The following is a 12,461-nucleotide window of genomic DNA, read 5'->3' as shown; positions in this document are numbered from 1 at the left end:
TCTTTAACTCCCATTTGGTACAAATGAAATTTTCCTAAATTTGATGTTGGTGATTTAAGAGATTAATGGTTATAATATGAAAGGGAAGCAAAAATATTTACAAAATCACATTTTATTCTGATATAAAGAAAAGAGGCTACTACCTAAAACCCTTCTCGTCTATTTCGCAGAGGTTAGATCTTTTCTCAATCAATAAAGTTGCTTGTACAGCACTAATGTGCTATAAAAATTACAACCCTCTCACATGTGTGAGATTCGCGATTATTTTAATCTCAAGCCTCAGCTTTATATGTGAGAGGATTGTACAAGTTGCTACACACGTAGCACTTTTGTTTCTCGGTTGCTGGCTGGGAATTAAATTCCATATGATTAGTAGACTTATAGGCTCACATTCCTCTTATTGATGGACAAATAAAAATTTCACAACAATTAATCTTATAAAAATGTCATCAAAAGGGCATTTATAATTTTTCTAGCACTTACTGAAAACTTCATTCATTAGAGCTTGAAAAGTAGAGGATGCATTATATTCTATTTAGTTTTATTTTTTCATTTTTACAAAGTGACAGAAAATTTTTCATGATATTTTGAAAGGCCTAACACTTAAATCACTATCACAAACACTTGAGAAAATCAAGTTGAAAGTTTTAAAGCAATAATATTTCAAACGTCATCAACAAAAGATGATTTAAAACACATGGTGAAAACAAGAGATGACCCTAAGGCATCTAGAGATACTAAAAGTTTATCTTTTGACTTTATGAATTTTGAGTTCTTGTTTGACATGAATATTTGATACAATATATTGCCTACTACTAATAGAGTAAGCAAAAAATTACAAAGTGAAGACGTCTATTGGTGCTATTATTAGTCACTCGAAATCACTTATTTAATTTTTTGAAGCGCACAGAGAAATAGATTAGAATTCAACAAGATTACAATAAAGAAATTGCTTCTCAAATTGATGTTGAACCTACATTTCATGAAAAGCAAGTTTCATTTTAAAAAAAGGAAAAAGAAAAAGCAATATGATGAAAATGTCAATGATAAAATAACACAGAGTTAAAGAATCTTTTAGAATTAATTATTTCTTATAAAGCAGAGTTGGGTTTACAGAACCCTAGCTCACAGATCTCTTACAAAGGTCTCACACATGAGTGGGGTTGGAAATTTTTTTTTTTTTCATTTTTTATTATATCCGGTCCCGCAGTGGGGTCGACCATTTGTGATACTTCTGATTTTCTTCTGTAAGAACAATTCTATACAATCAAAATTAGAATTGTTCTTTCTTATATATTTGTCAAGCTCTTTCTTCACCTAAATTCAGATTTTAACAATTTTAAAAATATAAAAATGCTTTTCAATTTCTGTTTAATTTAAAAAATTATAGACTACAAATGATAATTATTTTAAAGTGTTGATGTAATAAAAATGAAGAATTTTGAAACACGATAAAGATTCTAATATTGGTGGGCAAGAGTTATTTTCTGAGATGTAATTTATGATAATTATTTGGTACGAGTTTTTTAAACTTATTTTCAATCATACGTTCTCTTAATAAAATAAACTTGTACATGAATCCATAACTTCCTACTTTTTAATACACATTCTCCCAAAATACAAATTTCACAATATCTATTCCCAAAAAAGTTTATATCATACAACCCTAAAAATATTCTTGCAAAGCACAGGTCACGCACCCAAGCATTTACTTGACACGAACATTGTTCATACCTTTGTCGAGGTGAAAAATCAATTTAAATAAACATGTTCCATATTAAATATAAATTATCATAAGATCTTCTATCTCCATTTTCTAAACGAAAAGATTACAATTTTTTTTTTTAACGCTTAAAAATATGTATGTAAGTTTGGATACCTATGTTATTTCCATTTACCTCTTCGACCTTTTGAAAATATTGCATGATGCAATCAAAGACAATGAAACAACTCTCTAGATTTGTAGAAAATAGTGTTGAAGCTCGTTTTGCTTCGACAATTGAGTACATTACTCATGTATACATATCTTTCAAGAATTAATTTTCGATTTTCCTTAGTATGAACATTCTATGTTACTTTATGAATTGTAAGAATGATGATCCAGTGTTTGCATTATAAAATGTGTGATTATATAGTTTCACGATGCTTATGAACAAATAAATTACAAGGCGAAAGCATTTCATTCATAAACTAGCTACACTTTTTTCCACTTAGAGTGAGCATTTCTTAAAATTATTTGATAATTAGGAACACAAGCGCCAACGAATTTTTCTAGGAAATCCCCAATGAAAAATACAATATCCATTCCTTTCTATCGAATCAATCATAACCACTACCTACATTCCAAGAAATTGTGCACCACAAATAGGAACTAATAAAAAGACTCACGATACCTTAGAAAGACATCATGAATCCTTGTGGAAAAAAATGATTTGCTAAGTTGATCAATTAGATTTTGTGTCAATTGAGTTAAATTCATGTTTACATCAACTCATCCAGCTTGGAGATGCAATTTGACTAAATGATTCATGAATCGTCTTATTGCTTGCTTATTATAAGATATCTCTTTCTTTTTTTCTTTGTTTTAGTTTCACTCGGTTCATATACTTCTACTTCTCTTAATCCAAAATGAGAGAATTGAATTTACTTTTAAAATTTCTCTTTTTGTTTTTTTTAAATGACATTAGTTAAGCCAAAATAAGTAATTATATTAGGTTATAACTAACCACATTGGCATTATGTGGACTGTGGGCACAACCTTTGTAAATAGAATAATGTTATTTGTAGTAGCTCATTACCATAGTCGTCCTACGTGACATACATGTGATGGTTAGTAATTTGATGCATAAGGCAAAAAAATAATAATAATAAATTATCACATTAATGTACCAAGCCACCAACTGTGACATATATGCTATGGAAGATGACTACGTTAGTGAACAACTGTAAATAACATTCCTCTTCTAAATAAACTTGTGTTTTGTAATGCCATAAGCACGTCTCATGCTTCCTATCTTATACGAATTTCAACCCGAAATTAATAGTCAAAAAATCTATTTACCATCCAATGTTAAAATCGCTTAGCAAAGCATTCCCAAATTTAACAGCAATCGTAAAGGGTTAATTCCATTCGCAATAACTAGACTTTTATTCATGTTGATTAGGTAATTGTACTTCATTTTTGTTTAATTGAGTAACTATACATCAACATAAATCCAATTTGGTATCTCTGTTCAATTCCATCATTGGACTAAGGAAAGTTGATAAAAACATGACTATCATTTATTTCACTAAAATTGTACATATTCCACGCTGGTTGCTGACTGTAACATATGATGACCATCATTCGTTGATTGTCACCTCATCAATTTTCGTCAATGGAAATAGATGAAATTACCTTAATTGAATGAAATCAAAGTCTAAAAACTCGATTAAAATTAAAGAATATTACTCGACTAAAATTAAATATAGTTTAGCTATTTGATTGAACAAAATTGAATACAACACATCTTAAAATGTTGAATAAAAATCAAGGGCCATTAAAGTCCAAGTGCGATTCTTAAGGAGCAAAACTACTTGTAGATTTCATTCGATGGGATCAATTTTCATTTTTTCTTAATTGAGTAATGGTATTCGTAATGAAGACTACCGATATCACCAGGGGCGGATTTAAGGGGGACTAAGTTGGGATGTAGTCCCCCCAAAGCCCAAGAAATATATATATATATATATATATATATTCATTTTTTTTTTTTTAAAACAGTTTTTTGTTTGTAATTTTTTTTTTCATATATTAGCCCGACTTGAAATTTTGTGACCCAATCTTGAATTCAATTCTATATATTTATTTATTTATTTATTTTTTTTTATTTTTTTTTTAAGGCATTTTTCTTTTTCTTTTTTTCTGTAAAAGCTGTTTTTTATGTGTAAATTTTTTTTCCCGCGTATAGCCCGACTTGAAATTTTATACCCCGATCTTGGATCTAATTCTAGATCCGCCCCTGGATATCACCATACGTGACATACACAAGGAACTTTGTTATTTGATGCATTAATGTGATAATTTTTTATTACTTTATGCATCAAATATCAAACTTCTTGTGTATGCCTCGTAATACGGTTATTGGTATTATTCACTATTAATAGTATTACTCTTTAATTGGGGTTGAAATACTTTAACCATTAAGTTTACCACTTTAATAGTTGATATTCTTTTCAATTTAATCACTGGACTTCTACTCTAGTCAATATAAGCAATCATCTCTCTCTGTTTTATAATAAAGGAATACTAAAATGACTAATAAATTGTCCGCCAAAGTGCAAGTGCGATTTCAATGTAAAAATTGATGGTTAAATAAAATTCTCTCTCGAATAAAAGTGAAGAAAATAAATAGAAAAATGTAACTGCCACTGATTCTATTTTTTAACGAAGATGGAAATAAATTCTGAAAATTCAAGAAAAAGTATTCATACACGCTCATGGGGTGGGACCCACTCGAATGAATAACTTAATATACAAAAAATTATGTACAATTAACGTTATGCAAATTATTAATCCTTCTAGAAAAAGAAAAACAGAAAATTAGTAAGCGTGGAGCGTCCGGCATTGTGGAAAAGGGCTTAGAGTTAGAGATTTCCGTCTGATTCTGGAATTTATTTTTAATTGAATTAATTGTTTCTCAATATCAGCCAAAACTTGCTTTTTCCCCACAATTCACGAGATTACTGTACAGCACACGAGAAAAAGAGACCGGAATTCATGGCTTTTTCTTCATTTCTTAATCATTTCTCTGACCCTTGAAGCATCCAATGCCATTACTCCCACGAAATAACATAGTAAATTATACTGGAAACAAAAGTCAGAGCTTTGGATTCTACATTTTGACTTTAAATACTGACAAAACTAAAATATTATACTAAAGTATTTGTATGTATAAAGAAAAATTCCATGCACGAGGGTTAGATGCACGGGACACTTGCAGAATGTCAAACTTTTTAAGAAAATGAAAATGCTAGTATTTGCTTTATGGAAGTAAGTCACTCCCCTCCCTCCGTCTCCCCTTCGACACATTTATTCAATCCTTTTTCAAAATCTTGTGTTTACCTACGTCTTTGGCATCTTCATATTATCGTGTCGACATGTTAGATCTCACGTAATACTCAACTAATCGTCAGGTCAATTTCACATGTTAGCTCGCAAAAGTTGGTACTTATATCTAATTTCAAGTAACTAATCCGTAAACCTGCTCAAACACAAAAAACGAAATGCCAGACAAAGTCGAAACTTGAGAGTCGACTAAAAACAACAGGGAAATTGATGTATTGGCATCAAAATAAAAATGAGAAAAAGAATAGCAAAGATTGAGCATAGGGTACCTTTGTAATGTTCTTTCGTTACAAGAAGTCAGCAGAACCCTAGCGGCGCCGGGATGACAGGGACTCCTTTCTTGGGTTCTGTTGCGGCCTAATTAACATTTACCTTTACGACTTTTTCTTTTTCTCCCATTCCCATCCGTGACAACAATTTTTGTCAATGCATTCTTCTACTTTACTCTTTGTCAACCACAAATTCTAACTAGATAAAAAGCCCTTTAGGAAACTTCCTCCTTACTCACACACTCCTTATATTGTCCTCTTCCAACATACTCCAATCTTGCATTTTGTACTTTGTTTCACACCCCACAAAAGCATATACTTGCTGAGTGCTTGATTGAGTTCAAGAAATGGATAGGGGTCAAAAGAGAAAATTACCAGTAATGTGTGAAGATGAAGGTGTGAGATTTCCATTGGATGAGCTAAATCAAGATGTTCTTGAAAGGGTTCTTTCATGGCTGCCAACATCTACTTTCTTTCGCAATACTTCTGTGTGCAAGAAATGGAAATCAGTGGCAGATTCTGCTACTTTCAAGCTTGCTTGCTTACAGATTCCAGCCCGGGATCCCTGGTTTTTCATGGTTGATTCTCAATCCCACCTAAATTACCACCCCATTGTCTTCGACTCTACCGAAAAAACCTGGAAAAAGCTCAATTCTTTGCCACTCCTTCAAAAAAATAAGTACCTTGACTCTTGCAGCAATTTCATTCCCGTTGCAGCATCAGGTGGACTGATCTGTTTCCACCGTGAACCTGGTGAATTCATAGCCTGCAACCCTGTCACCAGCTCGTGCCGTCGGCTAGCCTCATTGGATTCTCAGTGGCAAAAAAGCAAACACCTTCAGGCCATTTCGATGACCTCCACATCTGAATGCTTCAAGCTCGTGTCAGTCTCCGGGGAATACCCATATTCAATCCTCTCTTTCAGAACCTACAACTCCAGCACTGATCAATGGGAAGAAGACGCCGTCCTCAATAGAAAGATTGACAATCCTGTTGAAACTGAAATCGAAACCGAAGATGATTTCTCACTGTATTTCTTGAGCAAGTGTGGCAATGTAATTTCCACCAATTTGCAGAGGAACCCATGTAAGCAGTATTCATCGGTGATCATCCATAAAAACGACGAAGAAATTCTTTATTTCCTAAGCTCGTCTGGGACAGTTGTTTCCTGCAATCTTACACACAAATTCTTCTTCGAGTATCCAAGAATATTGCCCGTCTTCTCGGAGTACGCAATCGACATAATTGAAAGTGAAGGAGAAATCTATGTCGTAGTTCTTCACGAATTCCTGGAAACTGCTACCCTTCGTGTATGGAAATGGGATGAGAAAAATCAGTTATGGGTTCAGATTGCAGCAATGCCACCGGCAATGTCCCATGAGTTTTACGGCAAGAAAGTTGATATAAATTGCACCGGCACCGGCAACGGCCACCAGATGTTGGTCTGCCTGAATTCTGCAGAAAACTATAGCTATGCTCTGTGCAATTTGGTGACAAATGAATGGATTGAATTGCCCCAATGCTATATGAATGGGGAGTCCAAAGAATTGGTGTGTGCATTTTCTTTTGAGCCTAGGATTGAAGCCTCCTTGTAGTTAGTTGGATTGACTAATTCATGTTGTTGTTCAAGATTTTTTAATTTGTTTGGTATTTGGATATTGTGGGATTTATTTTTCCTTTTTATGACGTTTGATGTGAAATAAGGTTGACTAGAAACAATAGTATGAATATATTTATCTATCAAAACAAAGGGATTCTTTGTATACGCGTTCAATGTAATCTTGATCAAAGATTTGATTTTCGAGGGACTCATACGATACTCAAAGAAAAACAAAAAAAACAAAAAACTAAGAGGATATGGTTAAATCATAATACTCGAGCCTCAAGTTGCAATAGGTGCATCACCTCAAGCATAATGGACAATATTTTTAGATTAAGCAAAGATCACCTCGACGATAGGTGATAGATTTCTACTAGAACTCCATCATTTTGATAGTTTATTTCTAATGCATTGTCAATTCATTAAAATATACGTAAACAATCCCATGATTGGGAATTCACTAATGTAAGCAATAGGTGATAGATTTCTACTAGGACTCGACCATTCTAATGGAGTATTTCTACTGTTCTACTGCATTGTAAATTCATTAAGCCCTTGTTTGAGCTCTTTTGTGGGAAGAATGAATTTTAAATAGTGTATTGATAAGAACTGTGTGGTTTAAACCCTTGTTTGATCTTCATTCATTGGAGAAAATAAATTCTTTAACAATGTTTTGATATAATTTCAACCACATATTTTTCAATAAAATAATATTACACGCAAATTCAAAACTTTTCGTTATTTTTTAACAACACATTTCACATCAATACACTATTCAAAATTTAATTTTTCCCATCAAAATGGGGCTTAAACAAGGGCAAAAAATAAGAAAAAGTTTTGGATTTGCGTGTAATATTATTTTATCGAAAAATGTTTACTTGAAATGATGTCAAAATACTGTTGAAAAATGTATTTTTTTCAAAAGATTGAGACTCAAACAAGGGCTAAAATATAGGTAAGCAATGCCATGATTGAGAATTCACTAGCTTACGTAGTCATTTGCAGAAAACATTTAAATAGGACAAAGCCTGATAAGATCGATACTTTAAAAAAAAAAAAAAAAAATGGTTGAACCCCAACCTTAGGGGCCCCCACCGACCCTACCCTGGGCCATCGTGGAGGAGGTAAATCGTAGGATGTGCCTCCCAGGAGCCAGGGTGGAGAGCATATGGATAGGCCAAGACTGTTAACCCATATGGTAACTCCCGCTTGCAATAAAGCCAATTCCACTTTGCGGGGAATCGAACTCTGCACACTGTCGCACTGAGCCCTATCCATCCTCCCCTTTGCCACTGGGAGATATGCCCTGGGGGCTGATAAGATCGATACTTATATGAATATAGGGGTGAATTGGTTATTAAAATTTTTCTCAAAAATAAATTTAAATTTAAATAGATTTGGTAGCAAATAATTTAATCAAACAAATGTGCACAAATACAAAAGTAACAAGTAGAAGGGAAGAAAATGTGCAAATGATGTAATTGTGAAGGTTTGATTCCAACCAATGACTTACGTCCTTCGTTACAAAATTCTCCGTCACGAGCAATATTTTTTTCACTATATTGATTGACTTATAGTGCAATATGCTTTCGATGACTTCCAATCAAGGAGCGCCGATCCTTATACATGATAAAATTTTACGGGACTTCTATATGACCCACAAATTCAAAGAGTAATGAGTTTACAATTTGAAATTCTCTCTTGATAAATGATATAATCAAAATTAAGTACCAAGAGGGAAGTAAGCTAACACTTTAATGAAAAGCAATAAATGAAACTCAAGTGTTAGGTAAGAAAAACTTTGATGAGAAGAATGATTTTTAAAAGTTAATTCAATCAAAAGTTTTTCAAAATAAATGATTTGATTTGATGAAAATAAACAAAGAGTTTAATAATTTTGCTCAATAGTATCTCACTTTAATGCTCTTAAAATTCTCCAATTGAATGTAAAGTGAGGTTGTATTTATAACAATTAAAACGCCAAAAGTTCTATCCAAGTGGACATCTCTATCGGACGTTCGCTTTTGAACCCGACACTAAACTGGTTGTTGTGCCTCGGAATTTCAAAACAATTAAAAATTCGGCTGTTTAGAAGATGTCCGCTAGGCCAACCGGACATCCACTTGGGCACTGTTTTTCCTAATTTTTCTTTCTTTGATTGTTTAGAAAATGTGGACTTTTGAAGGACATTTTCACTTAACTTTTCAAACTAGGTGGTTGAAGTTCTTACCTTTTGAGACAGTAATTTTTTTTTTTAAATTTTTTTATGCAAGTATTTCCATGAAATAGTTTTCCCGTGCATAAAAATTTCATTGCTAAAGATTAAAGCATTTTACCTTTACATATGAATTCAAAATTCTGGGTCCGATATTTTCGATGTTTAACGTTGTGTTGCTCTTTTTGATATATTTGCGTCCATGCTCGGCGTCCATGCTCGATTTTCATTGGGTGTCAATTTGCGAGTCTTATGATAGCGATCTTTTTGTCTTCAATTGATCAATTGCCACAATAGCTATAACGACTCAAATTCAAATGTAAGAGATAAAAGCAATTTGTTTGTTTTAATCAAAATGTAAAATCAACTGTAGGTCAACAATTATATATTTTTTTTTAGTCTTGTTAAGAAATGACAAGTTTACCCTTACTGACAATTTTTGAATGTTCACCTTAAAATATGGGAAAAATTCATACGTAAGGTGTATTGTTTACACCAATTCACGAATGAGGTACAAAGTTTAAAAATTCAAAATTCAAGTTTCTACATAATTAATTGAAAATATTTATTAACTAGATATAATAAAGTCACAATTACACGATTAATGGTCACATATTCATAATTATTGGTCACATATCATTAAATTAATTTGTTACAGATTATTTCGAGGTCACAAATAAAAATTTTTGTAGGTCACAGATCAAAAATTTACAGGTCACAAATTATTTCATTGGTCACAGATTAAAAAAATTACGAGTCACAGGGTCACATATGTTTAAAATTATTAGTCACATGCACCAAATACCCCACCACCAATCCAAATCCAGAACCAATCTTGGTCACAAATCATCACTATGCAATTGTCGCTTGCACTACACCATCGACTGCACCTCACTAACACCGTCAACAAAATAAACACCAATTCAACAAAAAAACCCACAGTATAAAATTCAACCTCCATTTCATATAAAATCATTAATTCAATGCCAAATCAGCTAATTGTTCTATCGGGTTGCTAGCCTGCTGCTGCAACATGTTCCTCAGAACCTCCATAGCCTCTGCAACCTTAGCTTTTAAAGCATCTGGTGATTCTAGCAAGTGTAAAGCTTTCGTCTGGTCCATTTTCAGAAGCTTGCCTGTCACCTTAGCTGTCATGTTAGGGTCTAGTTGTTCGACCAGTGGGTACAGATTTTCGCCCAACATAGTCCTCCGTTTTGTGGGTGAGGCATTTGCAAGAGCAGATGCCAAAGCTCCAATGCGCCTCCCCCACGTCAGTACCAGCGCATCAGCGTCGAAGAGAGAAGGTGGAGACGACCCAACCCCATTGCCTATAGATCGAAAAGAGAAAGGACGTCACGACGCTGCGTTCACAGCAGCGTCACCTCCCCCATGCCAGCACCGACACCTCCCCACGCCGTTGCGCTCCTTCATCGCCAGTTGCAGTAGTCGCTGGTGTCAATCAGATAGAGAGGGGATGGAAAAGTGTGTTGATATATGAATGATTAGGGTTAGAAATGTGAAATGAATTGGGTGGATTTATTTAATATTTAAATTATTAAATCAATACCTGATTTTTGCATAATGAAACTTTAACCTAGATCTTTGAATTGTAATATTTAAACACCTGGTTTTATGTAATTTTCCCTATAATGGTTCCAATTCAAATGGGCTTGAAAATCCCACAGAGCTCTCTACGATAGCTTAGAAGTTGGATTAGTTTTGACCCACTGAAGAAATAAAGTCCATTAAACGAAACAAATATCTGGGCCCTTGAAGTCCAACTCACTCATCAATTTTTTTTTAAGGAAAAAAATCATAATTATCATTAAAATTACGAATTCCAAAAATATCAAACTTATAAATTTGTTTTAAAAATCAGATCATAAAATTATATGTAATTTTCTTAATAATTACATATTTATGGATTTATAGAAGAAAATAATGTGACTTAGATTAAGTGTTATTACAGGTAATTGAGGATAATATTTCTAGTTTCTCATCTTATCACTTCCTAAAATAAAAGTCACTTGTTTATTTCCTCACCAACATTATCTCACCTTCGTACCAATATAAATGTAGTCTCCCACTTTTCACATGATTTTTCAACATAGTTGATTAATTTGGCATCAATTTCACCAAATCAATTTAAGCATAATCAAATTTTCCAGTCGTAGTCACAATATCCTCTACATTTTATGGATAAAGCAAACGGTACATAATTTGGTGTACCGAAGGGTGTACATCATCTTACATGAGGGTGGGACTCACGTGAATAAAATATTCGAGTGAACCCCACCATGTGAGAGAATGTAAACCATTCGGTACACCAAATTATGTAACCCTAGCAAAACTCTCATTTTAATTACAAGCAAAGATCTAAACTTTCATTTACAGTCTATTTTTATGTTCGCAATTCTAGAAGTTTTCATGACAAAATAATTTCATTGTTATTTACATAAATGTTTCTTTTTTAAAATGTGACATATTAGTTTGAATGTGTGACAATGATAGATATTTTGGTCAAACAAATATTTTTCTATCATTTACGTATGTGTGTGAATCTGAAGAATGCGGTGAGATTAGCTGGTGAGAAGATTGTGACTTCATTTGGAAATTGTGCTTATCCAGGTTATTCGTATTTTTGGCAGTGATAATCGCGAGAATCATGGTTAAATATTTATATTTGAGAATGTGACCTATTATTAGTGTGAACGTGACTACGACGTATTACGATGTCTGATTGTGACTCAATACGTTAATTGAATATGACCTAAAAAATTATGTGATTGTGACTTTTAGTTACAAAAATGTAAATAGATCTATGTTGCATGTACAATTGAAAAATATGATCATAGACATAAGACTTTGGAAATTTGTCGATTTCGTTCAAAAGTTATGTCTGTGATCTATCACGTTGTATGATTGGCCTAAAATATTTGAAATAATGTATGCTTTTGTAACATGCTATACTCTGTGATTGTGACTTATAAGGTTGTATATATGTGACTACCAATCGTAGTATGCTCTATAATTTCAATAAGAATGTGAGATAGAACGTTGTCCTTGGAAATTGTATCTTTGTGCGAAAAATGTAACCTAATTTCAAATTAGAATGCTTCATTAATGACATGAGAAGGAAGACGTTGAATCTGAACGTTAAAAATACACCACCTTATTGTCGTATTGCAAATTGTTTCAAGTGAACATTTACTTTGACAAATTAGAGGTCAGCAACTGTAGGGAGTCGAACTCAAAATGAACTCGATCACA

The 12,461-nt window shown here is 33.0% G+C and overlaps 2 protein-coding genes across 2 annotated transcripts; one reads left to right on the top strand and one right to left on the bottom strand.

Moving 5' to 3' along the window:
• Positions 1-4,509: 4,509 nt before the first annotated feature.
• On the top strand, positions 4,510-7,034 carry LOC111372906 (F-box only protein 13). The gene has a single exon (XM_022995329.1). It carries the CDS (start codon positions 5,724-5,726, stop codon positions 6,969-6,971), a length of 1,248 nt encoding a protein of 415 aa, XP_022851097.1. The 5' UTR covers positions 4,510-5,723; the 3' UTR covers positions 6,972-7,034.
• Positions 7,035-10,166: 3,132 nt separating this feature from the next.
• Positions 10,167-10,622, bottom strand: LOC111372901 (polyadenylate-binding protein 8-like). The gene is made up of 2 exons (XM_022995324.1): positions 10,574-10,622; positions 10,167-10,519 (listed from the first exon to the last, which is right to left on the bottom strand). The coding sequence occupies exons 1-2, from the start codon at positions 10,620-10,622 to the stop codon at positions 10,167-10,169; spliced, it is 402 nt and encodes a 133-aa protein (XP_022851092.1).
• Between the last annotated feature and the right edge of the window lie 1,839 nt (positions 10,623-12,461).

The sequence above is a fragment of the Olea europaea genome, unplaced genomic scaffold, assembly GCF_002742605.1.
Source record: "Olea europaea var. sylvestris unplaced genomic scaffold, O_europaea_v1 scaffold1046, whole genome shotgun sequence".
NCBI classification, from domain to species: domain Eukaryota; kingdom Viridiplantae; phylum Streptophyta; class Magnoliopsida; order Lamiales; family Oleaceae; genus Olea; species Olea europaea.
Note: the sequence above shows the minus strand (reverse complement) of the source record. Positions and strands in the feature narration are given on the sequence as shown.